General features: G+C 40.3%; 2 protein-coding genes across 2 annotated transcripts in view; both read right to left on the bottom strand.

Moving 5' to 3' along the window:
- Positions 1-2134, bottom strand: part of LOC109472407 (transmembrane protein 2-like) — a 34633-nt gene extending 32499 nt beyond the window's left edge. Inside the window, exon 1 of the mRNA XM_019772176.1 lies at positions 1859-2134. Within this exon, the coding sequence (XP_019627735.1) occupies positions 1859-2098 (240 nt within the window). The 5' untranslated portion in view covers positions 2099-2134. The remainder of the gene's footprint in view (positions 1-1858) is intronic.
- Positions 2135-9512: 7378 nt separating this feature from the next.
- The window catches only part of LOC109472400, a 47614-nt gene continuing 33056 nt past the window's right edge, over positions 9513-24070 (bottom strand). The window contains exons 15-25 of the mRNA XM_019772171.1: positions 23060-23158; positions 22218-22331; positions 21690-21812; positions 19745-20028; positions 19262-19412; positions 16813-17048; positions 15061-15196; positions 13650-14105; positions 13032-13250; positions 12500-12569; positions 9513-9705 (exon numbers count right to left, since the gene is read on the bottom strand). Coding sequence (XP_019627730.1) covers positions 9513-9705; positions 12500-12569; positions 13032-13250; positions 13650-14105; positions 15061-15196; positions 16813-17048; positions 19262-19412; positions 19745-20028; positions 21690-21812; positions 22218-22331; positions 23060-23158 — 2081 coding nt within the window. The remainder of the gene's footprint in view (positions 9706-12499; positions 12570-13031; positions 13251-13649; positions 14106-15060; positions 15197-16812; positions 17049-19261; positions 19413-19744; positions 20029-21689; positions 21813-22217; positions 22332-23059; positions 23159-24070) is intronic.

Below are 24070 nucleotides of genomic sequence, written 5' to 3'. Positions count from 1 at the left end.
ACAAGAAGAAAATGTGAAGGAATAAAAATGAAGAGTCTATTATTCACTAATATTACTCTGTGTGTTTGTGTCATTTGTTCAACCTTCACAACCACCTAGATTCCATAATGAAGGAAAGTGTTTTTTTTTTGGGGGGGGGGGGCAAACTTCTTTTTATTCGCACGCTCGCATCAGGTTCCCGGCGATGTCATCCATTTAATCAAACCAACATGGCCTTAGGATATTGTGGTAAAACCAAAGAGAGCTTTTTCTAGATTGTCCAGATAAGGCACGTGCTTAGGTGACACTCGACTGTTGTGATATTGAATAATCCCACAGATCTTTCTGTGGCTACAAGACGGTATCAATGGCAGTATCAAATCGGCCGGGGAGTATTAAATATACTTTCCGAAAAAACAACCGAAAAGCCACAGATTAAAGAAAAAGTGGGATCTTTTGTCTTCCTCTGTATTAAAAAAAGAAGCCAAACCTAGTAATGTTCATGAGTTATCAGTAGTTCTCTGTGTATTAATTGCCTGTTATTATACCAAATGTTGCCTCTGTACTTGTAACTAGCCATCGGGCATGAATTTGCAATAAACAATTTAAATCAAATATACAGTATCCAACACGCCACCGTAAAGTTTGCCTGGCAAAAAAAGGTTGATTTTAAAAAGGAAAACCTGATAAAAATGCCTACAAGACGTCAAAAATAAGCCAAAGCCTAAACCTTTGTTTGGAGAGTAATATCTAAGGATTTGCGGTAGTTTATCTCGCATTGTGTGTTACAAGACAACCGTGAACACCAGACAGAGGGTAGAAACCGGTTTGTGACGTCTTCATAGTCGTACAAGCCTGGTATCCAGTCTATCGTGGTTGGGGCAGGCTGTCTTCGGGGCTCTGATAGTTTTCCCCCGTCCAGCTCAGCAGACCGCCCGGTAGGAGTTACGCTTGTAAGTTTCACACGCCGGGAGTTGATCGTGGTGGGCTAATCAATCTCCCGTCTTGCAAGCTACCGGGAGAACCTAGCTGAGGCGGGCGGAGAAGAGCCCCTGCAGCCCCGATCCAACCGCGATAGACTGGATACCAGGCTACTATACTACCAGAAACATTCCAAACATAACCTGGAGTACCTCAGTATTCCTGAATGTTACGAATAACACAGTGGGTGGTCAGGGGGTTAGAGACGCATGCTGACGGCACACTTTTTTCCAACTTATTTTATGTCACCACCTACGCAGAGGACAAAATTAAGAAGACAAGCCTAGAACTTGAAGTGAGGAAAGTAGTGTAAGGTGCCTTTCCCAAGGGCATACATATATCTGTGTACCTACCATACCTGTGGTACGGTGTAAAAGAGTAGACTAACTAAGGGGCGAGAGGGGGGGCGAGATCTACGGAGGCGGGGCGAATCGCTAGCGATCTCACCCCCACTGGAGGGCGAAGTCGCTGGGGGCGAGATCACTGTGACACCGGCCATAGAGAGTCCAGTGTGCCTGCAGACTTGAGTTTGCCTGGGAGCCAGCCGCTTTTTCTTAACCCGAGAAATAAACGACTTAGTGAGTGTAAGGAGCGCCGTTTACAATGCAAAACGAATGACACCCAGGCTGGTTCAAAGTTCGAGTCGCGGCATATTGTTGCTCACTCAACTTGAACGTTCTTGGAAAAAGTTACGATACAGAGGAAGCGGTGTTATGAACGTGGGAATAGCAAACAAAGCATTTGTTACATCCTGTAGAAAATACCTTTCTATTGCATACGATGGTAACTAAGTAATCTGGATCAACATATGGTACATGTACCTGTCTATCAGGCGAAATCACACAGTCACTGAAATAGTTTTCAAAGGGTTCATGATTTAGACCAAACTGGTACGTACCTTCATTATTGCTTTCTCCACAATGTGTTCCGACCAGTCTTGATCCAAGACGGAATTTTCCCTGAGAATATCTTCTTCTTTCTTCTTCTTCGCCGCTTCTTCCTCCAGCATTTCTACCACTTCCACTGGTTTGTCAAGCTTCTTCTCGAAGTCGAGAACCACCGATGCCTCGCTAGCCTGGGCGGCGGGGCTGAGAGCGAGCACCGCCGCCAGAAGGAGTGACCGCGCTACGGTAGTCATGATGCGTCTTTTCGCGTGACACCACTACTACTAACACGTAGGTTGGGCGGGTATATTTAAAGAGTGGGTTATGCTTGGTTGGGTATGGAAATTGGGGGTCAAATTACAGGTGCGGGTATGTCACAGTGTCGAACGGAAGCTTGGTTCAGTTGTAGCCTCCTGTGCAGGCTTAGCCTGGTAAGCAGGCCGCCGTGAGGTCAGCGCTATCCCTTCGGCGCCGAGAGCGTTTGGGGCCGCCAACCAGGACTGAGCGTAATACAGGAAGTCAGCGGATACAGGGAAACCAGCTGGAGATAGGTCCGTGGTATAACTCGCCAAACCGACCTAAAGGTTGCATGAAAATACTTAATTTGTTTTGTAATTTCTAACTTTTTAAGGCAAAACGTATGTCCAAATATTCAATAAATTCAAATAAGTGAAGGCAATTGTATCCACCCACCTGAAAAAAAGTGCGCTTGTAAAAAGAATAATAAACGCTGTCCGCTAGAAAGCCTGCACAGGAGACTAGATCAGAAGGAAAAACACAAAAAGACACAACACAAGACAAGAACACACCCAATTCTGACGTGCATGAATACTGTACCGACACGTTGACTTGTAGTGTTGTAGTAAGGTGTTCCCAGTTTTTTTAACACACGCGTAAGGAGTTATATTTTTAGTTTCTCATGCATAATTCAATGTTTCTCAAGTAGTTGTAGGTAATACCTTGACAAAACTTTTACACCAAACGACTTTTGTAAAAAACGAAAACTTAAACAGATTAATATCTCTATGAAAGAAGGTTTTTCTTAGTTTCTTATGTTATGATTAAGTCTTAAACGAGTGTCAAAAAGTTGAAAATGAGAAGTCTTATAGGCATTTCGTCGGCCTCCTAAGACTATGAACTCAAGATACTTGAGACCAGAAGATACTTAAGACCAGTAATCGTAAGGATCACAGGGAAAAGGTGGCGTGTGAAGCTACTTGTGGATTCAAGGACAGACGATATCGCGTTGAAAGCCGCCGCTTTGTCCAGTGACATTTCTTGACCACGTGACATTTCAAGTTGCATTACTGTTGCGACAAGAGTGTTGTCTTATAGGCTCCGGTCAGTGGTCGTACGAGCTGGAGGTTAGCCACACAGAAATGGGGACATTCGTAGGACAGCAGCCCGACAGGACAATGTGTAGTACAATCTGCCATTGAATCTAGGTATTCCCTTACAAACGCAAATAACTTTTCTTCGCAAGCCCCCAAAAGTGTCAGAACACAAAAAACCTTCTTCTACAGGTCCGTCCAACTGTGGACCTCTCTTCCACAGGACACACGGACAGCTTTAGCTATAGCTAAAGTATGGCTCTCCCTTGGAGACCAGTTTTCTGTATAAGACAGTACACACATGTATTCTACTTTCACCAATCTTACGGTGTGTAATAATTTTATTGTATTATATGTAATCTGTATATATTAATGACCATAATTTGTTGACTCTATGTAACTAAGACGTTTTTAAGAATTTATGTCACATGTATGTATTTAACCACATTTTTTCCCAGGGCATGCCCTTAATAATAGCTTCAAGCTAGTTGGGCTGCCCTGGCTGTTTTGTACCAGCCAAACCAATAAATAAAAAAACTGCGTACGAACTACACACAGCGCGCTGTAGGACGATGACATGTTGACTTTTTGTGTAGACTATTGTGATGTAAATACTGCAAGAAAGCACAACAGAGGGGGGGATTATCTCCAGTTTATTTGTGAAAGGAAGTCAAGCGAGAAATCACGTAAAACACGCGAGACTGAAATCCGTCAGTTAGAAATTTATATTTATGCCTGTATGCAGATAGCAACGAGCTTTAGCTAGGTAAAGAGATAAAGAAACGTACATGTAGTTTTACATGTATTTTTTTTTTTATTCTAACATTTCATGACTAGACATGGTGACGACTCACTCAAGTTCTATCAACTTATTTTATGCATCCACCAACACAGAGGACAAATACAGGACAGGACAGGACTCATTTTTACTTTAGTTAAGTGAGGAAAGTCATGTAAAGTGCCTTTCACAAGGGCACAAGATCTGTGGCATGTCAGGACTCGAACCCGGGACCTCTTGGTTCAGAGTCGAGCACTTTGCCGTTACGCCACACGACCTCAAAAATTACCTGGTGTGGCCTTCGCTGAAGGACGATGACAGGAAGTCATGCTGGTACCTGCCTTACCACTCATCCCCCCAGCACGACAACACCTAACACCACGGCTTTGTAAAACTAACCATATCCGGCGTAACAATACTTACCTTAAACCACAACCCTCATTACAACATAAGTCGGGCTTTAGTTGTATACACTGCTTCGTCTTGATGAAGTGGGGAAGCTTATTTTCTGTGGTTTATAGTGTATTTGAAACTCGTAGGGGCTTAGAGGTAGATTTGATTTGCTTGTTTTTTCGTTGTGTAACAATCTTTACATGCAACCCAAGCTTGAGAACCCATGTCATATAATCAGAACATTTTACAAAACACCAAATTCGGCCAAAAATATTCTGGAAAAGGCAATCTTTCTAGTATTGACATTTACTACCATTTCGTAGCATATTGTCAATATTTCATACTTTAAGAGTTTGAAATAGACTCAAAATATTTATTTTTGGATACCACCCAAAAATTACTATATATCGAGCCTACGATACAAAACAACCAACCGTTTTTCATCAGTATCATCACATTTTTGCTTCACAAATATCAGTATGCTATGTGATAGGCTTGAATCAACTTACTACATTAAAAAATGTCCACAACATGGCCTTTCAATGGATGGGATGCCTTTAAGTCAGTTTACCGGTTATACGAATTCGAACAAAGGCACAAGCGTCGTCCACAGAGTTTTCAAGGACCGGGTTGTTTGTAGTTGTTTCTGGTTAACGATCGGTATGAAAAGGCAGGTAACTCGTCCCTGTGTGGGGTTAGAGGGGGTTAGAGTTATGACAACACCAGAGATGGTGTATAGAGATGGTGGGGTCGCATGGCGTAACGACAGAGTGCTCGACTCGGAACCAAGAGGTCCCGAGTTCGAGTCTTGACATGTCACCAATCTTGTGCCTTTGGGAAAGGCACAAGTGCCCTTGTGTACTTTACACGGCTTTCCTCACTTCAATCAAGTGAAAATGTATTTTCCTGTATTCGTCCTCTGCGTTGGTGGTGGCATAAAATAAGTTGATATAACTTAAGTGTGCCGTCACCCTGTCTAGTCATGAAATGTTGGCATATAAAAAAGTTATGACAACAGGATTGGAATACCTGCTCGGAGTGGGTAGGTTCGGGTTGGGTGATTTTGGATGGAGATGACCTGTTAAGGCAGGGCTTGAAATTAAAGGCGGTCCAGTGGCCACTGACCACTAACATTTAGGCTGGAACGACTAAAAAGACACTTTCGGACATTTTTGTGACAATAGAAAAATAATCAACATCAGAATGTCAGCCCTTCTTTTGATTATCAGGCACACGTTGCAGTTTTTGGCTCCGGGAAAGTCCCCCCGAATTTCTCGTCTACTCTGCAATTATAGTGCACCTGGGAGTGAACATAAGCAAAATAAAGTTGACCTCAAGTTATAGTCATACAATACTGCCAACAAAAAACAGGTTGGAACAGTTCATCCTCACTTCGGGACAGTTGAAACTTATTTTTGAGACAGTGCTGGGACAATAGGAAGAAAAGTTAATTTCGAGGCCTGGTTAAAGTCATGGATCATTTGTCTTACGATCCTCGCACGATCTTTATACGATCGCAAACTGCCGAAAGCATTCTTGGGACATAGTTATGGGTCATAGTGGGTACAGACCTACACTCGTTACAGTTGAAGTTGGAAGTAGAGGATGGATTAACAGTGAGAACACTGCGAAGCTGAAGTCACTCTGCCTAGTCAGTCATAAGGACCGTGAAGTCAGACATCTTAAAAGTAGACTGGGGAAGTGCGCACTTTGTGCATCTCATGCCATATATTGCGCTAGAAACACACAGGGTTGGGAAAGTACCTCAGGGCTATTCTCTTGTAAAAGATAAATTTGATGCAACAGGCTTGATTATTTTCTTTTAATCTTTAAGATCTATAACACATTTTTGTAAGTATACGTATAAATGAAATGTATGTGTAGAAAACAATTTTAATCGAAAAGTTTAATGTCCGATGCACACATTTACTTGTTACATTTTACTTACCTTGCGCCCTCCCCTTAATTATAATGAGATAAAGGGCTGGCCTAGGTGTACTTCAACGAGTCATCTTGTATATATTTGTATATTGAAATAAAGATGATTTTAACCCCCATGTGTCCTGAAACATTCAGCTGTCTTATTGCGGAAAGGGCTGTATTAGATCCTAGTTCGCGTTTGAAAATTTTACAGTCACGGTTTATAATTGGTTTATAATTGGTTTATTTCAGCTGAACAGCTGGCAGCCCACAGGGCTGAATTGTGTGTTCGTACATATACAAAGATAAAAAACTTAGTATTATTGTCTAAAACCATTATCATCACATACAATTAGTTAAAATCTATAGTAATAAAACTTAAGGCAGTAAAATCAGTAACGGTATTCTGGTCACAGTCACATACATCTTAGTCACAACAAGTAAAATCAAATACATAAAGGATTGAAGGGTTCTTCTACACGCTGTTGTTTAACAGACTAGTTAAGAATGGGATAGGACTGTTTCTATACCGCTCTGTGTGTACTGGCAATCGGTCTAGTTGGTTTCTTTGTCTTGTTACCCTACCGCTGACGTCACCTCTGAGTTCGGGCAGCCAACCACGGTACTCTTCTGAGTTGAGCAGTTTCTTAGCAAACTTCAGACAGAGAGTGTAACGTCTGTCATCAAGTGTTTGTAAGTGCAGCACTTCGCAGGCTGACGAATACCCGTGGTAGTTTCTTCTCAGCATTATCTTTGCCGCTCGCCTCTGTATATACGTATGTTCTCTATCTTTTTCCGTTGGTCACGTGTTAACCCCCCATGCCATACCGGGGCGGCATACTCAACCACCGGACGAACAAACGAATTGTAGACCGTAAGCAGATCCTCCACCCGTAGATTAAACTGACGTAGTCGGCCCAACAAGTACAAGCGCTGGTTCCCCTTACGTGTCATTTCTCTGACTTGACTGTCCCATCCCAGGTTGACTTGAAATGTGACTCCCAAGCACTTTGCAATGGGCACCACCTCAAGCACGTGTCCGTTAATGGATAGAGGGGGCGGTGGTGCGGGGGTTGCGGGCAAAGCAGATGTGCATAGCTTTGCACTTAGGACAGGTGGACAGTTCGTCCAGATCGTGCTGTAGTCTGGGTGGTTCAGAAGTGCGTCTTGATTCAATGAGATTCAAATCGTCAACGAAGGCCCAAGAGGGCGATCTCATGATGGTTGGTAGGTTTAGAAACGGTCGACGGGCTCTGACGATCGCGAAGCTTGACGCGTTTTAAAATTTATGGTAAGCTCTTATACAAATATATATATAAATCTCCATGTATATGAAAACTACAACAAACTTAAAACTGTTATTATAACTATATAATGTCTAACATGCCCTATACCACATACGGTCACATGTGCATTTAGTCCATCTGGACAGGAAATATGCAATAAAGTTTCATATCTGTATCAGTATAGCCGGTATAACCGCCCTTCGATATCACTATAACTATAGTCAAAGGCATATTATGTTGACCTTCATCAATAATTGATGGCGCCAGTCGCACATTCGAGTCAGCTGCAGCTTGATTCCAAGCTAAAGAGGAGCGCGGAGGGAAAGATTCTTTAACAGTCACGGAAATTTTGCATCTCTAAGATGATGCAGAATGTAGTTTCAAACGTACATTTGTTGGATTGTGTTCAGTTTTAGCTATAACGTAGTACTCGTATAACAACGTGGCATTCCATTATGTTCTCAAATTAATTATCCCGGTTTTGTCCTGTGAAATTTAAGCATATTTGGCAAAATTGTTTCGCTCATTGAAGGGCCTCCCTTGTTTTCATAAAAAATGCCAACTTGAAAGAATTAAAGGCTAGTACTAAAGCTGAGCACGTGGAATACATTTGGGAAATAATTAATGAGCACAAGGAAACATCCGAAATTTTAATGACGCATTGAAGACATTTTCCCGAGTCGAAAATACGACAAAAACCCAACTTCATCGAACAGAAACGGTAAGAAACTAATGAGATGCATAGATTGTTGTAATGCGCTGTAACATCAATAAACTTACCTAAATACTATAGCGTAAATAGTCCCTCTGTAGCTATTTACCCCTATCTCTATATCCAGAAACATGAACATATCTCTTGCTGTCTCTGTATATATCATGATATTACTATTGAGGCCCCATGCAAATGATTCTAGCCTTCAATAAGGCCAATCTCTGTACACATTATATAATATCACATATAAAGGGACCTTAATTCTCAAGATTGTTGAAGGATGCCCAATACTCTTAGCACATTAAAATTGTTATAATGTCTTAGTGTAAGTCTAGAAGGAAGTCTAAGAAAATCTGAGTATCGCATTTAAAGTCTAAATGATATTTTTGCAAACACTGTACCCTATGACAAGATGATTGAACCTCCCTGCCCTTATTGTGATGTGAATCCTTAAACTTGGTTAAATAACAGAGCCATAATAAGTGAACCAAATCTCTGCATTAGAAAGGTCACCAAGAAATAAGCATAAACGGCAGCCAAGTTAACGCCACACATTCATGTCACACATTCTGACCTTGCACCCGAACACCAGCCGACCACGTTCGACTGACATTCGAGAGCAGTCAGCATTAGGCCATGCCTACCTTTATTTACAAATCTAAATGAATTTGAGTTAAATTTGAGTCAAATATGACCCCGAACACACCCTGAAAACTGCCAACCTACTCCTGATTCTAGTTGCTTGGGGTTTTCCCAACTTTCGGCCCAATACCAGTTAACCATGTCCAAACCTCACGATGAACCCCAGAACGTCGCCCTTCTTTAACTCTGAAGGTCTGGGCAGTGTTGAACTGTCCTCGGCCATGCAGGACAGGAACTTGTGAAGACAGTACATGGTGTCAGCAGAAGGATGAACTGAACTGAAATTCTAAGTATGTTTGGGGTGGGGTTCGGGAAGGACGTCGGCAGAACGTACTGCACCTGCTCGAAACCCGTAGTGTATTATACATAGCACTTCTGCAGAACGTCTCATATAAGGTCGTATTCTTGCATATAAGGTTAACATCTCGTCTGTAGTTTCCAAATGTTATGTTGGAAAAGATATCCTCTGCAACAGGCAAAATTCCAATGCAACGTTGACTAAAAATCCACCGAAAAGCGTGAAAATGTAGGGTTCTGCGCAGGCGCAGTACGTTCTGCCGACGTGCTGATTCGGGAGGGCAAATTCGTGAATGTCTGACAGGGCATTTAGGTATTATCTCCCGGACGGTTGACTCGGTTTGCCGCCTGCTTGCAGATGTAGGACCTCGTGGCTCGGTCATCGCAGGCGACGTCGTACCATTGGTCAGTTCCCCAGACGTTCTTCATCACTATGGCAACGCAGAAGTTGATCTTGGCGCCGTCCGGTTGTGGGAACCCGGTTCTGATATCCATGGGTGACCTCAGATGTGTTGGAAAGAACTGTTACAATACTGTATTTATGGTACACAGGGCAATGCTGGTTATGTATTTATAAATGCACCTAAATACACCTTTTACCAGGGCAAAGATGTGTACATGTAAACGTTACATGTGTACGAAGCAAGATTATATGCACGTCTTTCTAAAACGATATTAGTGTGTAAGATTTTCTGATGTCTTTAACGAGGCGACAGGTTTAAACTTCCACTGCATTTTTAGGGCGGTAAAACAAAAAAATATATTCTGAATGCGAAAATCTCTGATATTTTGATATATATGTTACTGCCATTTCTTACTACGTTTTTGTTATCATTCCATACTATTGTTTGAAATACAAGCCACGCAAGGAGGCCTATTTATTTTGGACACAACTTATGTTATGCCATGGACAGCTAGAAAGGGTTACCGAGCCTAGAATATGAAACAAGGAACCAATTTCAGAGTCAGTGACATCGCATTTTTGCTTCAAAGGGTATCAGTGTGCTATTGGATATGGTCAACTTACTACCTCAGAACGATGACTAAAAATTACTTTAAAAATCCAATTTTGAACACGTTATTGCAGATATCATTGATCAAGACCAAACCGATTTTATTAAGAATAGGTACATAGGGAAAACATAAGGAGACTGATCGACACTATAGATTACTACGATTAAAAATATAAACCGGGATTAATATTCACAGCTGATTTTAGAAAAGCTTTTGATACTTCAAGGTGGGATTTCTTGTTCAGGTGTTGAGAATTTTTTAGATTTGGTCCAGAATTGATAGCATGAGTAAAGGTTTTATACAGCCGTTAAAGGGATAAGTCGCGGTGTTCGTCAAGGCTGTTCCTTATCCCTATATTTGTTCATTCTAGCTGCTGAAGTTCTTGCGATAAAGGTGCGATCCAATCAGTCTATTAGAGGGTTACAGGTGTATAAAAAATCCACCAAAGTGTTATAATACGCAGACGATGCTAATGCTCTCATGACACCAAATCTAGAATCATTTTACGCTTTGTTAACCGATATGGACAACTTTTCAACTATTTCAGGACTTGAGCTAAATGCAGAAAAATGCAAGATTTTACGAATCAGTTCCTTAAAGTTTTCGAAATTTGGATGGTACACATGCACTGGTACAGTGGGTAGCTGGAGAGGTGTTCACATTCCTGTTGATATGAATTCCATTGTTGAAGCAAATATCGACCCGAAATTAGATAGGATAGATCGAATATTACGCCCATGGAAAGGTAAGACATTATCGCTGTATGGCAAAATAACTGTAGTTAATACTTCAGTAGCCCCATGATTTACCATCGTATTTCAGACCTTACCGTCTTCAAACGATTCAATTGTTAAAAAGCTTTAAAAAAACAGATTTTCTGTTTTTTTAGGAAGATGGTTAAGAATCAGTGGCCAGGAAAGTACTTTATAATTCAACGGAGAATGGTGGGTTAAATTTGATTAATTTACGAGTATTTGATCAGACTTTAAAACCTTCGTGGATTCCGAAATTATATTTTCACTTTGAATGGTTTTCATCCAAGATGATAGTTGTGATATCACCTCTATCAAGATGATAAGAGGTTTAAGTCTGCAGTTACTACGCTTCCTTCAACTGACTTCAGTGACTTCTCTTAATTTAAAAGACTCTACTTCGGAGGCATTAGCTGCTTCGGAGGCATTAGCTGCTATAAATTTCAATATACAGAACCCGAAACGCCAGCTAGTGTGCGACATCAGATTATCAAATTATTTTCATCAATGATTTATTATCAGAAGAGGGACACCTGATGCGTTTCCACGACTTTTGTTTAGTGTTCACAGATACTTGTAATGAATTAAGATATCATCAGCTTACTGCCTCTATTCCATCGAATCAAAACGTTTAGCACGGGTTCAAAAGAATTATAATTGGTTAAGAAAAGTTAAGTTTAACAAAGCCATCTATAAGTTCCTTCTTTTATCTATGAATAAAGCAATAGTAGCACAAAAATTAGATTATCCTGGTTAGATTACTTTGATACACCTATACCATGGCAAACAGTGTTGATAAGCCTTATCAAAACGACAATTGATCCTAGCTTTTAAATATTTATACAACGATATTGAAAATATCTTAAAATATATTTTCAATATCATTTGTTGTATAATATTTACCTTGTAACAAAATGCTTCGAATTTGGAATTTGGTCGAATCTGATTTATGTTCATTTTGTAACAGTGAAGTAGAAAGTTATGTTCATGTTTTCTATAACTATATTCATGTTGTCGCTTTTTTAAGGGAAGTGCAAGATTGGTTAACTCAGGAAAATTGCGTTAGATCTTCAAATACCCTCTTTTACAGTCATTTTGGGAGACTTATCCACCAATGAATTACCATTAAAAAATATTATATTTTTGCTAGGAAAACTCTTTAGATTTCAGTCGCGAGCATGAAAAAGGTTAAATTCCCAGTCCTTCATAAAGTTAGTATTCTTTTATCACAAGTTGGAACATCTCATTGCGTCTCGGAGGGGGAAACTGCAGAAACATCGGGGCAAGTGGGGGCTAGCCTTAAAAGGCTTGAGTTTTTGTTTTGTCTGATTTTCTTATTAATTTATTTTGTATTCATTTGAATGGAACGTTTGGGAGGCTTTATTTATGTCTGTTTATTTTTGTATGAATATGAATAAAAAATACAGTTTTACAGCTCTGAAGTTGCATTGGATGCCTTTAAAAGCAGATGTAATGTGAATAATCACAATTCACTGCTTGATTTGTTCCTGGTTAACAGGAGACACTCACCAGTCCGTGTACGTGACCGGAGTGCCATCGGTCCAGACGAAGGATCGGTTTTGAGAAACATCGTGCAGACCTTTTGAGTGTAAAAAATATCACCCGTCATTCAATATTTGTAGATATTTGTAAATATGAAAGTTAATCTTTAGTTTTATGTTTTTCATATGTATTCTCTTTTCATCTGAGAATGAAATTTCACACATCCTTTACTCTGCATAGTATATGCAAAGGTTCATAATCTATTAGTGGTCCATACTCTACATCAGGTTCATCATCTCCTACTGTTTAAATGTTTAAGAGTCAATTTGCCACACTGGAGCATGAATATGCAATAAACTTCATTGTCATTGTTTAAAAAGGAAAGAAGAAATCTTGACAACTTAGATTAGATAGACTGTACTTTATAGGCTACCTATGACTTTTGCCTCGTGCTGTTAACTATTACTCAATATGCAGTAGTATTATCGTTGTGCATTTTGCAACATTGGCATAAACATGCAAATAAAGAAAGATTTGATAAAGATATTTCGTGTCATACCGATGAAAAGCATCGGATCAGTGATGCGTTTGATGACCACGTTTGTGACCAAAAGAATGTGGAGGAATTCCATTTCCGCCTGGTCAGCCACGCTGGTTAAGTTGGCACCAAATTCTCGGCACTTGGCGTCCGACTCCTCCCAGGTCACAGGCGAAGTATGTCGGAAGGTCTGAAAACAGTTCCGGCGGAACAAGTGCCAGCCACACGGGCACACGATTCCTATAGGATGTGAAGCAAAACAGAAAATGTTGAAAACTAGAAACTGGTCCAGTGGGAACCAGAACAATGAAATGCTAACCCTGGTCATGGTCTACCGCCGGACATAGACCAACTGGCGGATGATATCGATGTAGGACTACATCAGGAATATCTGGCGAATGTCATGATGGATAAATTGGATTGGAGAGAGAAGTTTCTGGACCCGGAAGCACCTAGCCTGGGGCGGCTGGTGTAATACCGGGCCGGCCGCTAGGAGCGCAGATTTAGTCAGGCTACGGCTTCGGCAACTGATCATGAAAACTATATATAATAATTTTTCTCTCCCTGTCAGTCACAGTAAGACAACCAGGTAACGTTATATATGACCAGTTTTTTTTTAGTTATAAGGTGTATTTTTACCTGCATCATCAGGTAGGTTCTGCACTTGGCGGCTGGAACTGAAGGTACTGATGTTAAACGTCGCCATAAACCCGCGGCTGTCGCCGAGAAAAGCATCATTGCTCGTCGCCAACATGGCCAACTGCATGTCATTCGAGCTCGACACGTAGCGCTTCTGTTCACCCTCGCCGCGACAAAGTCCATGAATCGTGTTCCACCTTACCGCCAGGAACCTGTCCCTGACCTGCAGCACACGACTTGTGCAGGCCCCATTCGAGTATCCCGGCAAATCAACGTCTAGCAGCAGAAGCGTGACGAAACTTCCAGGAGGACCATCGATGGTCCACAGGCAGAGGACTGACGGAGGGAAGGCGGCTGGGTACCCGGGAGAGTAGATCAGTCCACAGCGGTACTGGTCAGGGCTGCCACATCGGATGTTGCCACACACAGCCTTATTGGCCATGCAATTGTCGCACACTAAAGAAGAATAAGAAAACAAAATGACAAAGGAGGGCCAAAGTGACCGTGACCTTCGTCTTTCGAACACCTATACGTAATAATTATCGAATGAGCGTGCCGAGCGCATAGGGTAACCTTTTCTAGGCCATGGATTGGTCGGAACAGGTAAAAGCATAACGTTAAACAGATAGCGCTGTTGCTGTAGATACCTGTCATGTCCGGAATATGTACGTTTGGTTCGGCCCTGTCAGATTCTTCCATGTTGTGTAAGTCAGTATTGTTGTAGTTCGCTGCGGTTGTACACTCATCGCTACGATATGATGACGGATCTATAAATGGTAGAAAACAAATATCATTGACATTTGGAGTGTCAGATGAATGCACATATTTCTGTTGAGCACAGTCTTGGTCAGGACGAGAAAAAAAACAGGCCTAAGCATATACTACTGCACTGTTAGCTGGAAAAACTGTAACAACTCTAAAGCCAAGGAACTCCTTTCAACAAATGTGAGCATTTTGGTGCTAATTTAGAGACTTAAATGTTTTTTTATATCGGAGAAACGAAGCGTGCGAACCCATGAACTAAAAGATCGGTGTAGTCTGATCAAAATATCACGATTACATCGTGGTATCTTTCAAGTAATCATGATCACATATCGCGAGAAAGTAATGTTTTTAAAGATCCTCTTACTTCGACAAAATGAAAGATTTATCCTTTTTCTTCCTAGAAAAAGTTGACAATGGACGATTTCAAACCTTTCTCGCAGATGAACTCTTTCTCAATCAGACTGCAAGGCTGAAGACTCCACGGACCTACAGAAGTTTCATAACATTAAGTTGATAACATCATATGATAACATGATATTCATCAATATGCGGATGAAAAACAAAGAAAATCCACTATCAAAGCATGATTCTAGATGGGTTATAAACTTGTTATGCGTATTACATAAACGTGGATTTCAAAACGAACCGTGATTTTCTAGAAAGGCACAGAAGGGATCATTCAGTCTCCGTATGTATTCCTGGAAACCATCGAATGAAATGTCTTGTTCCTGGAAAGCGCCACCCACAGGACTTCCGTCGCTCCAAGTAAAGTTGACAGTATTCTGGTGGGAAAAAAACGGAAATTCCATACTCACGAAAACGTCCAGTGTTCGTGTTGGAACTGTTGAAGTGACTGTATTTGTATAAATTGTTTATTACACCATTTCCTGAATCCCCCCACATACTGCCCGCGGCGCGTCTGGGTCTCCATCAATATTCCTATCAATGTACCGTCAAAAGTTGAATATAAAATAGTTGACTGACTGCGTCAATGAATAGGACATATATGTTTAGTTACAAGGAAGTAATTACCTTCGCCAAGAAGGTTATGTTTTCAGGGGCGTTCGTGTATGTGTGTGTGTGTGTGTGTGTGTGTCTGTCTGTCTGTCTGTCTGTAAACACGATAACTTGAGAAGGCCTTGATGGATTGTCTTGATACTTGGTAGGTGGGTAGGTCTTGATGAGACCTCAAAATGATTAGATTTTGGACCCCCTAGCGGCTTGTTTTGGTACTGCAGCTGAACTTCCGGTTTTGATATCTCATGATTTAGACATGATATGGTGATGAAATTCGGATGGTAGGTAGCTCTTGTGCTGGGAAAGAAGTGACGTGAGTTTAGGCCCCCTAGCGGCTTGCTCTGGAACTGCAGGGATAAATTCTTGAAAATATTCAAAAGAGGATAACTCAAGAACCGGTTGACGGATCGTTGTGATTTTTGATATGTAGGTAGCTTACGTGATGCTTAATATAATTATGTGACAATTATGCAAATATGGATGTAATTTGCATAATTTATGGGGAAATTCTATAAATCAGCTGCATTCCATGATAGGACAATTGAAGCTTGTGACATTGGTAATTGACAACGAGAGAAACACAGGAAGATGTTGATTATGTTAATAATGACTTAATTTGCATAATTGATAAGAAAATTTTATAATTATGTAATGATAACTGCCTGGAATTTCATACTTGTGGTATTTGAAAGTTAAATTGAGGTGAACATCATTAAACATAATTTATTCAAATCAGGACCTCATTTCCACAATTTATTAGGAAATGCTAGAATGCATTCTTTGTTAATACAAGACTGTCTTTTGGTTGAGATTATGATAAAATGATATAATTCATGAAAATTAGGTTCCTATTTCTTAAATCAGGGGGGAATAATCTAATCTAAACTTTGTCAGTCATAAAGATTAACATCATTTGGCGAAGGTGTGAGATCGGGGAACTCTAGTATTAAGTTATGCAATGAAAAGTATTTGCCAATAGCATACTATTCGATATTTGCAGTTTCAAGTGAACGCCTGGTTCCAAGTGAACGAGAATCACGTCGGGTATTTGGATGTCGGATACATTACTGTATGATAAAAGACAGCAGAAATGAGGGGGTCGGGGTGGGGTTGGTGCAGTACAACTGGCCAAATGAAACTAGATGCATATAGATGCAATTCTTTCCCACACGTAAGCGCTGTTAGAAAGAGCTTATGATGAATTGTAATTCTGCATCCAAGCCCAGTCGTATTGTATATAGCATTAGTCTAATTCAAGTCACCAAGGTGACCAATTGTTTGAGTCAGGCATCGTCATCGCACTCAAGCCACCAAACCAGCTGTACCAGTAAATCGGCACCGGCGAGCTTTAAAAAACAGACCAAAGTTTGGTTGAAGATACCTGGCTTACATTCTTGATCAAGACAGCATCCAGCATCATCCCGATCCACCCACTCCCAATGCTGCCCCGGAGAAAGCCGTTCTCCCGTGGCGAGTTGACGGCCGCCAGATGACCACCCAGAGCCTGGCAGTACCTGTCCGCAGCCCGCCACACAAGCGGGGAGGAAAACTTCTGATAACAGCGTTCTTCAAACATCGTCCAACTTTTACCACACGATCTGTCATTTTCACGATGGTCTAAAATCAAGAAAAATAGTATAAATGTTTAACAATATTAGAAAATATTATAAATACTAGAAAGGCCGACATTTTGCTTTGGAGAAAATGCAGCAGATGGCTTCACCACATCCCCATACAAAAAAAATGGCCTCCCCCCCTCTCGCACAAATAGATTGTTCTTAAATCACCCCAGTCCAAAATGTGAAGTGTTCCAACAGTCTCTATTCAGCAATAAAATCCTCCAACGCCTTCTGAAAATGTCAGGTCTTTTGGCCCCAAATCCATTTTACGACATGGCAGGGAAAGAAGGGGAAACACAAGGGAAAACAATGCTTTACATTAATATAACTATAGTATGAAGTGACATATAACTAAGAATGCAACAGTTGGATAGCTATCTCCTACATTATTGGATGGGATTTTTATTTGCATAATGCAAACTGTGGAATTTCAAGATAAAAAAGCGTTTATGCCCCGCATTCCTACCTACGCATACCTACACTTGACAAACCACTTGAATGCAGTTCATACTGTCGATATGGTATGGCTTAGTGCAGGTGTTAACGGTGCACACCCCAGTTCTTGCGCGAACAGTTCTTCCGTGATAGTCCGTTGTAAAAAAAAGTGACGAAAGGGTTTTGAGGGTCCAAGTTTGAGGTGACATTTCTCAAAAACTGCCACGAAGTATCATTAAACATTAACATGGCTGAAGAGTGTAAGAAATTGTGATTTTGGGGTGAAAATTTCTTTTGGCTCCGAACCTTACTTCCGGGTATCCCTGCGCACCAAGTGTAATCTGCCCGTTAGACCTAGCTCTGCGGCTTCGTAGGGGTGGATTTACAACCCCTCGCGCCGTGGACTGTTTAGAAAATTACAGTACTAGAATTTTCTTTATAATTTACTCGGGTATAGTCAAGGCTTGGGTCTTTCTGCCAGCATCAGTCATTTCTGCTGGAAAATGGGAGTATCCTACGCAAAAATTCGCAATTTTGGGCATTAATTTTGGAGTGAAAATAATGTTTTTTCCGTCGATTTAACCAAACTTAAAAAGGTTGAAGAAACCAAACTCAGCTGGTCTTGTAGCTGAAGAGATATCCTTTCGTCCCATATACAGTTATTCTCCTTCCGAATTATTCCACGCCAGAGACGGTCGCTAGATTTGAGGGTGTGCAGCTTCGAATAGAGACGCCAAATAAACTGGGGTGTGCCCCCTTAATGCAGATAACCCGATTAAATCCTAACAGCCAATCAGCAACAAGAATAGAGGAAAGATGCATGCCTATTGGCTCTTGCTCTGCTTGCCACTATGATTAACCCCTACTATACTGTAAATTGTGACATGAAAACAGTCAAAAAGTCCCAAATTATTCACGATAGTATGCCGTAAGATATAATGAGGTGTTGTTGGTAGATATATAAACCAAACCCATAGCAAATTTCAGATGATTTGGGTGCAATACTAGGTCTCCAGGACCCCAAATGTACAGATTTTGTTCAAAAAATGACCAAAAAGCCTGTATCCAAAAAAAATGAAGAAGAAAATGCCTGGGGGGTATTTGTTCACTCTACCTTCATGCCAAATTTCATGTTATTTGGTCGTTGAAGATTTGGTGAAATAATGAAATTGAATCCATTTAATGAAATGACAGTAGGAGGAGAAGGAGAAGAAACATGAGAGAACACAATATGTTTCACTACACCACGTCGTGGCGTGGTGAAGCCATAATGATATGCAGTCCGCCAAATGTTTATCCAATGCTAAATATTGTTTGGAGGTATGGAGCAGAAAAGATCCCTTAACAGAGACTGGAGTTGCTCAGTCGAAAAGTCAGATTTCTTTTGTTGGAAATGACAGTTTGAACTTGCTTCAGAATGACTTTTACGAACACAGGTGTCCTTTTTAAAAGTGTTGGTAGTTGTTAATTAACAACAAAGGAAACACAAATGAAAAATCTCATACTCATTTAAAATAGCAGTTTTATAATGTGACAAAGTATCTGACCCTAAATATATGAATCGCAAAAATTACAATTAGGAACAAATTCCATACGCTATACGATCGTTGGACGATTAGACACTAAGGGCTAAGAAACTCGGTATAGGCGTGTTCCGGAGAAACCTTTTGAGATTTTTGGTGGTGGTCGGTTTTGTCACAGCCAGCTTGAAAATACAACAAAATACTTAAAAATATTGCATGTATTGACTGTGACCGCGTAAGATATTAATCTTACCTTTTATAGGACATCCCAAAAGTCCTACTTCCCAGATAGCTCTGTCCACCCAGGCGTCTGATTGAGGCGTAAGCCTGACCACCCTGGCCTGCACCGGTATGGCCAGGTAATGCTTACTTTGTCCAGCACCATTGTTGAGCGTTTGGAATATCTAAACCAGGAAAGCATATTCCATATCATACTTTCAATACAAGCATTTTTTGCACCTGAACATCCAATATCTGTACTTACTGTGCAGCGATCTATATAGTTATTTATTAATTAAAGGCATTTAATGGAAAGTACAAACTAACCGAATGTAGTTAAATGTGTTAACTAGCTTCTAAAGAGCAAATTCAAAAAAGCTAATAATATGTGACGCTCCGTGGAAAATTGCCGCGATCTTTACACTCATCAATGTACCAGTTGTCAGGGATATCACGTACATGTATCACCTGAACAAATTTCACCCGACAAATGCCTCTGAATGGGACATTAAAATACCTTTACTCCGTCTTCTTCCGTATACGCCGTCAAACAGTCAGCCCAAACACCATGCTCCAACGTAAATGTTAGAGTATGTGATAGCCTTGAACCTGAAAACTCTACTCCGGTGAGTTGAACAGGTTCACCCATAGTAATCTGCAACCAATCATCGAACCCCTCAACCACCCATTCTACCAGAGTCAGCTCATGGTTACTGTGGATGACGTCACTTGCACCGGCACCCTTTTCGATTGAATACTCCTCTAGAAGTAAGGACAAAGGCAGCAAACAACCTCCCCGCCCTATAGGAAAACATAATGAAACACCATCACAAAATAAATACCTGTATCCAGGTATAGACCAGCAAAATAGACAACGGTTTAAATGTATATTTGGATATGTTACACATTTACAACCAATCATACCGCCTCCATTTACAAATGTTTGTCATTGATTATGCAAATAAAATACTCATTTGCATAAATCATATCTGCTGATTATATTCATCATACGATGACAGTCTTGTCATAACAAAGGAAACTATTATCACTGAAGTTCATCTTTGCTGGGCGTAATAAGTACAATGCTAAACTTTATTCCAACATAAATGGTACACAAGGATAAAATCCTCAACGACCACTGGCTGCTTCTTGTGGATAATTGATGACCAATCACTTCCGAACGTAAACCTTGAAAAATTACAGACACGATGTAAACACCCAGGCACGTTTGATGAATCGTTGACGTCACGTATCAATAAAGTCTCATGATGTGAGTAAGGTCACGTGTCTACTTCTAGCGGGTTTAGATTCAACATTATTCCAGAAGAGAAAGTAATAACAGCACCGGCTTGCCATGCTCTGGCCTGAGCCATTGGCTAGTCTATTCTGGTTTATCTGACTGCAAGCATGCACCCCATTTACAAACCATATTTCAGACGCGTAACTAATTCAGCTGTGTATAATGCATTTAAAGTTTACATATTTGAATGTACTAAAATTTTACTGCCTTTTCCTTGTTCCTAACGACTAGACAGCCTATCGTCTTCATGATTTATTTATGTCGTTATATGGGGTCAATTTATCACTCAAACTGGTTTGTATGGGAGCACTTCCTCATTAATCAAAACCTGGGTAAGAATCCTGGGTTAAGCTACCTACGTACTAAAATGACTACGATATGTCATCCAGTTCGCTCCTGCAGTTCCAGAACAATATGCTAAGGGCCGCAAACTAATGACAATTCTTCCCGAGCACAAGAGCTCAGAAGCATAATGGCAAGAGATCAAGATATATAAAAACCTGAATATACGTATCTGCAATGCTAAGCTATCTGAAGCCCCAAATGTAATCATTTCAATATCTTCTCAATGCCTGCCCTCTTACTAAGTTTCATGACAATCTATCCATGGCTTCTCGGGTTTTCGTGCTAAACCACATACCACACACATATACATGCTACATACATACATACATACACATAATCGCTACTAAAGCATTACCTTCTGGTAAAGATGGTTCTTGAGAAATCATGAGACTAGCTTACCAATGCAGGCATCTTCGTCTGAAGCATCCACACAATCCGGTATGCTATCACAGAAGCTGTTTCTTGAAATAAAGCGATCGGACCGGATACACGGATGTGTTTCGGTAAACATAGCTGTACACAAACAAAAACATAATTTAGTTTACAATTTCTTTTTTAGCTCGATGTTGTAGCATATCAAGAACAGTTAAGAACCAATAAGTGTGTACATAAAAAATTTGATAACTAATTTCCAACCAGACAATACGGTGGCAAGGCGGTATTCATTCGCGAGAGGAGTGTCCATTAGCCACAGACGATCTTTCGTCGGTGGCTGATGGACACTCCCCTGGCCCACGGGTAGGTAGCTTAACCCAGTGGCTGATGGGCACTCCCCTGCCTTGCCACCGTTTGATCTGCTTGGAGATTATTTGATTACCACATTTCCTCGGACTTTCGTCTGCCCCGCTCCTGCAATCTTCTGTGCCATCACAATACTGAGCGATGCCGATTTCCTTAAATTTGTCGTGTTCTGTCATCGTATCCAGACATCTTGTTGACGCTGTGTGATAGTTAACAAATACAAAATTGAGTGTGGATATCTTTTTATTCTACTTTTTCCTACTTGACTTTACTTCGTGCACGTGTCCATACACTATTCCAATTCCAAATATATCTTAATACTTACTTTAACTAAAAATTCTAGTTGACTGTACAAATGTGTGTTGATGGTAATGCAGAGTAAGAGAATTTGTGTGCCATTGCTTAAATCCATGCTTATGTTATGATACAATAAAACCGGCCGAGTTACTATGGCATTGTAATTAGCACTATTTACACGTCACAGAATCCATTCTTGACGCATACATTAAAGATTGCGTGAAAGTTCCTTCACTCGCGAGTAGCTTTACGCAAGCTTTAAATGTGTACGTAAAGACGGAATTTCCAGCATTGTTGTAATCAATACCACAATCCTGCTCCTCTGTAGACGCCAGACAGTCCGGTACTCCATCACAGACATTAGTGGAGGGAATGCACTTGTGTGTTTCCTCACACTTTGTACCAGGGCACCGTACTGACTCTGAAAAATATTCCAAGAATTTAAGCAGATGCCAATTAAATACTGTATGTCCATGTTCACATTAAATTGTTGAAGCATTGTATTTTCATTATATAGTTAAAACCGTTAGAGAAACTGATGCTCAATATTATTCATGAGAAATTTAAAAAAAGATCGACCAACACTAGATTTTATTTTTGCAGCCTTTTTATATTATTGGTATGATAATGTATAAATGAGTCATTGTCGTTTCAACTGCCTTTTCGAAACAAGAGAGAAAACAATCACCACAGCCTTGCTCGTCCTCCCAGTCACTGCACTGGTTGACATCATTACAGAAGAAAAAACTTGAAGTGCAGTCCCCTGTGCTGCAGGCATAGTCGTATAAGACTCCTTCTTCTTTGGCGTACGGGTAATCAAGTTCCCAAAAGGGTAAGTATAGTCTAAGATGTATCCTTATGTCCTCCCACAGCCCTGTACAGTGACCTGTCATTTTTGATTAACGAATCATAAAATGATTGATATGTGGGTTATCTCAAATTCTTTCTTTTAATGCATTGTCTTTCGGAATAATTTCATCTTCATGATAAATGCACTTAATTACGATCATGCATTTCCACCAGGTATACCACAGAACACAATAAGACAATAACTGTGTGCAACTTAACTAATCCGAGTGAACAAAAATTATATATTCAAGGTCTCTTTACCACAGTTCACTTCATCCTGTGGCGGAATGTAGGTGCCACGAAAGAATGAGACACAGTCAGGAACTCCATCGCAAACACGGCGCTGTTCAATGCATTTTTTGGGTGATATACAATCAAAATCACCAGTGGCATTGCATGCTTCTGTAATAGGGAAAGACATGTATTAGATACAAAAGATATATTCTTAAAGTTTCTATTACCATAGATATTGAGTAATGAATAATTGAATGTGTTGGTGGCAGTTTTAGATAATGACATTGCAGAACAATGCCTTGGACTTTGATTCTGTATGTATGTAAGAACACACAATTCATCCTGTGGGCTGCAGTTCCATTTTGATAAACCAAACTGTATTTGATGATTATAATACACATGGCGCTAAAATAGCAAGACAAGACGGTATGTATTGTAACGTTACCGCTTCATTTGAATGTGAATTAAAGATTGAGTGAAAGGTTTATTGATGAAAGCAGCCATAGCTGAAATGCTTTTTTTATATACACAAGGTACTTGAAAAAGTACACTACTTGTCTATAAAATATTTTAACACAATTAAAAAAGGAAGGATTCTTAAAAATAGAACAGCCTGGTATAAACATGTATTTTCATTCATAAATCTTAATAATGAAGTAACGCTTTACTACTAAAAACGATGAAAGCATGTAATGTAATGTGAAGACCAAAATTTGTCTTGCATCTTGTTCGATACAATAATCAATAACATATTTCCCTCTTGAAACGAATGTACAGTCATGTACCTCACTTTCTCTTTAAGTGTAGGGTAATGATAAATTATAGAATATAGCGTATTGCCACTATCGATAAATGACTAATAGAGTGGATTTCCGAAGACCATAGTCATATTCCTTCTCTTTGCTTGATATAAATGGAAACATTACCGCAGTTTAATTCGTCATCAGCACATGCCAAGAGGTCTGTTGAATCATGCGTCCTTGTCGTGAACATGTAACAATGCGCAAAGCCGTCGCACGTCTGTTCGGGTGAGTAGCACCGTGTCAGATTATCACACTGACACTTCCGTAATCCAAC

Source organism: Branchiostoma belcheri, unplaced genomic scaffold (genome assembly GCF_001625305.1).
Source record: "Branchiostoma belcheri isolate BF01 breed outbred unplaced genomic scaffold, Haploidv18h27 scaffold272, whole genome shotgun sequence".
Lineage (NCBI taxonomy): Eukaryota > Metazoa > Chordata > Leptocardii > Amphioxiformes > Branchiostomatidae > Branchiostoma > Branchiostoma belcheri.
This window is presented reverse-complemented; position numbering and strand designations above follow the sequence as displayed.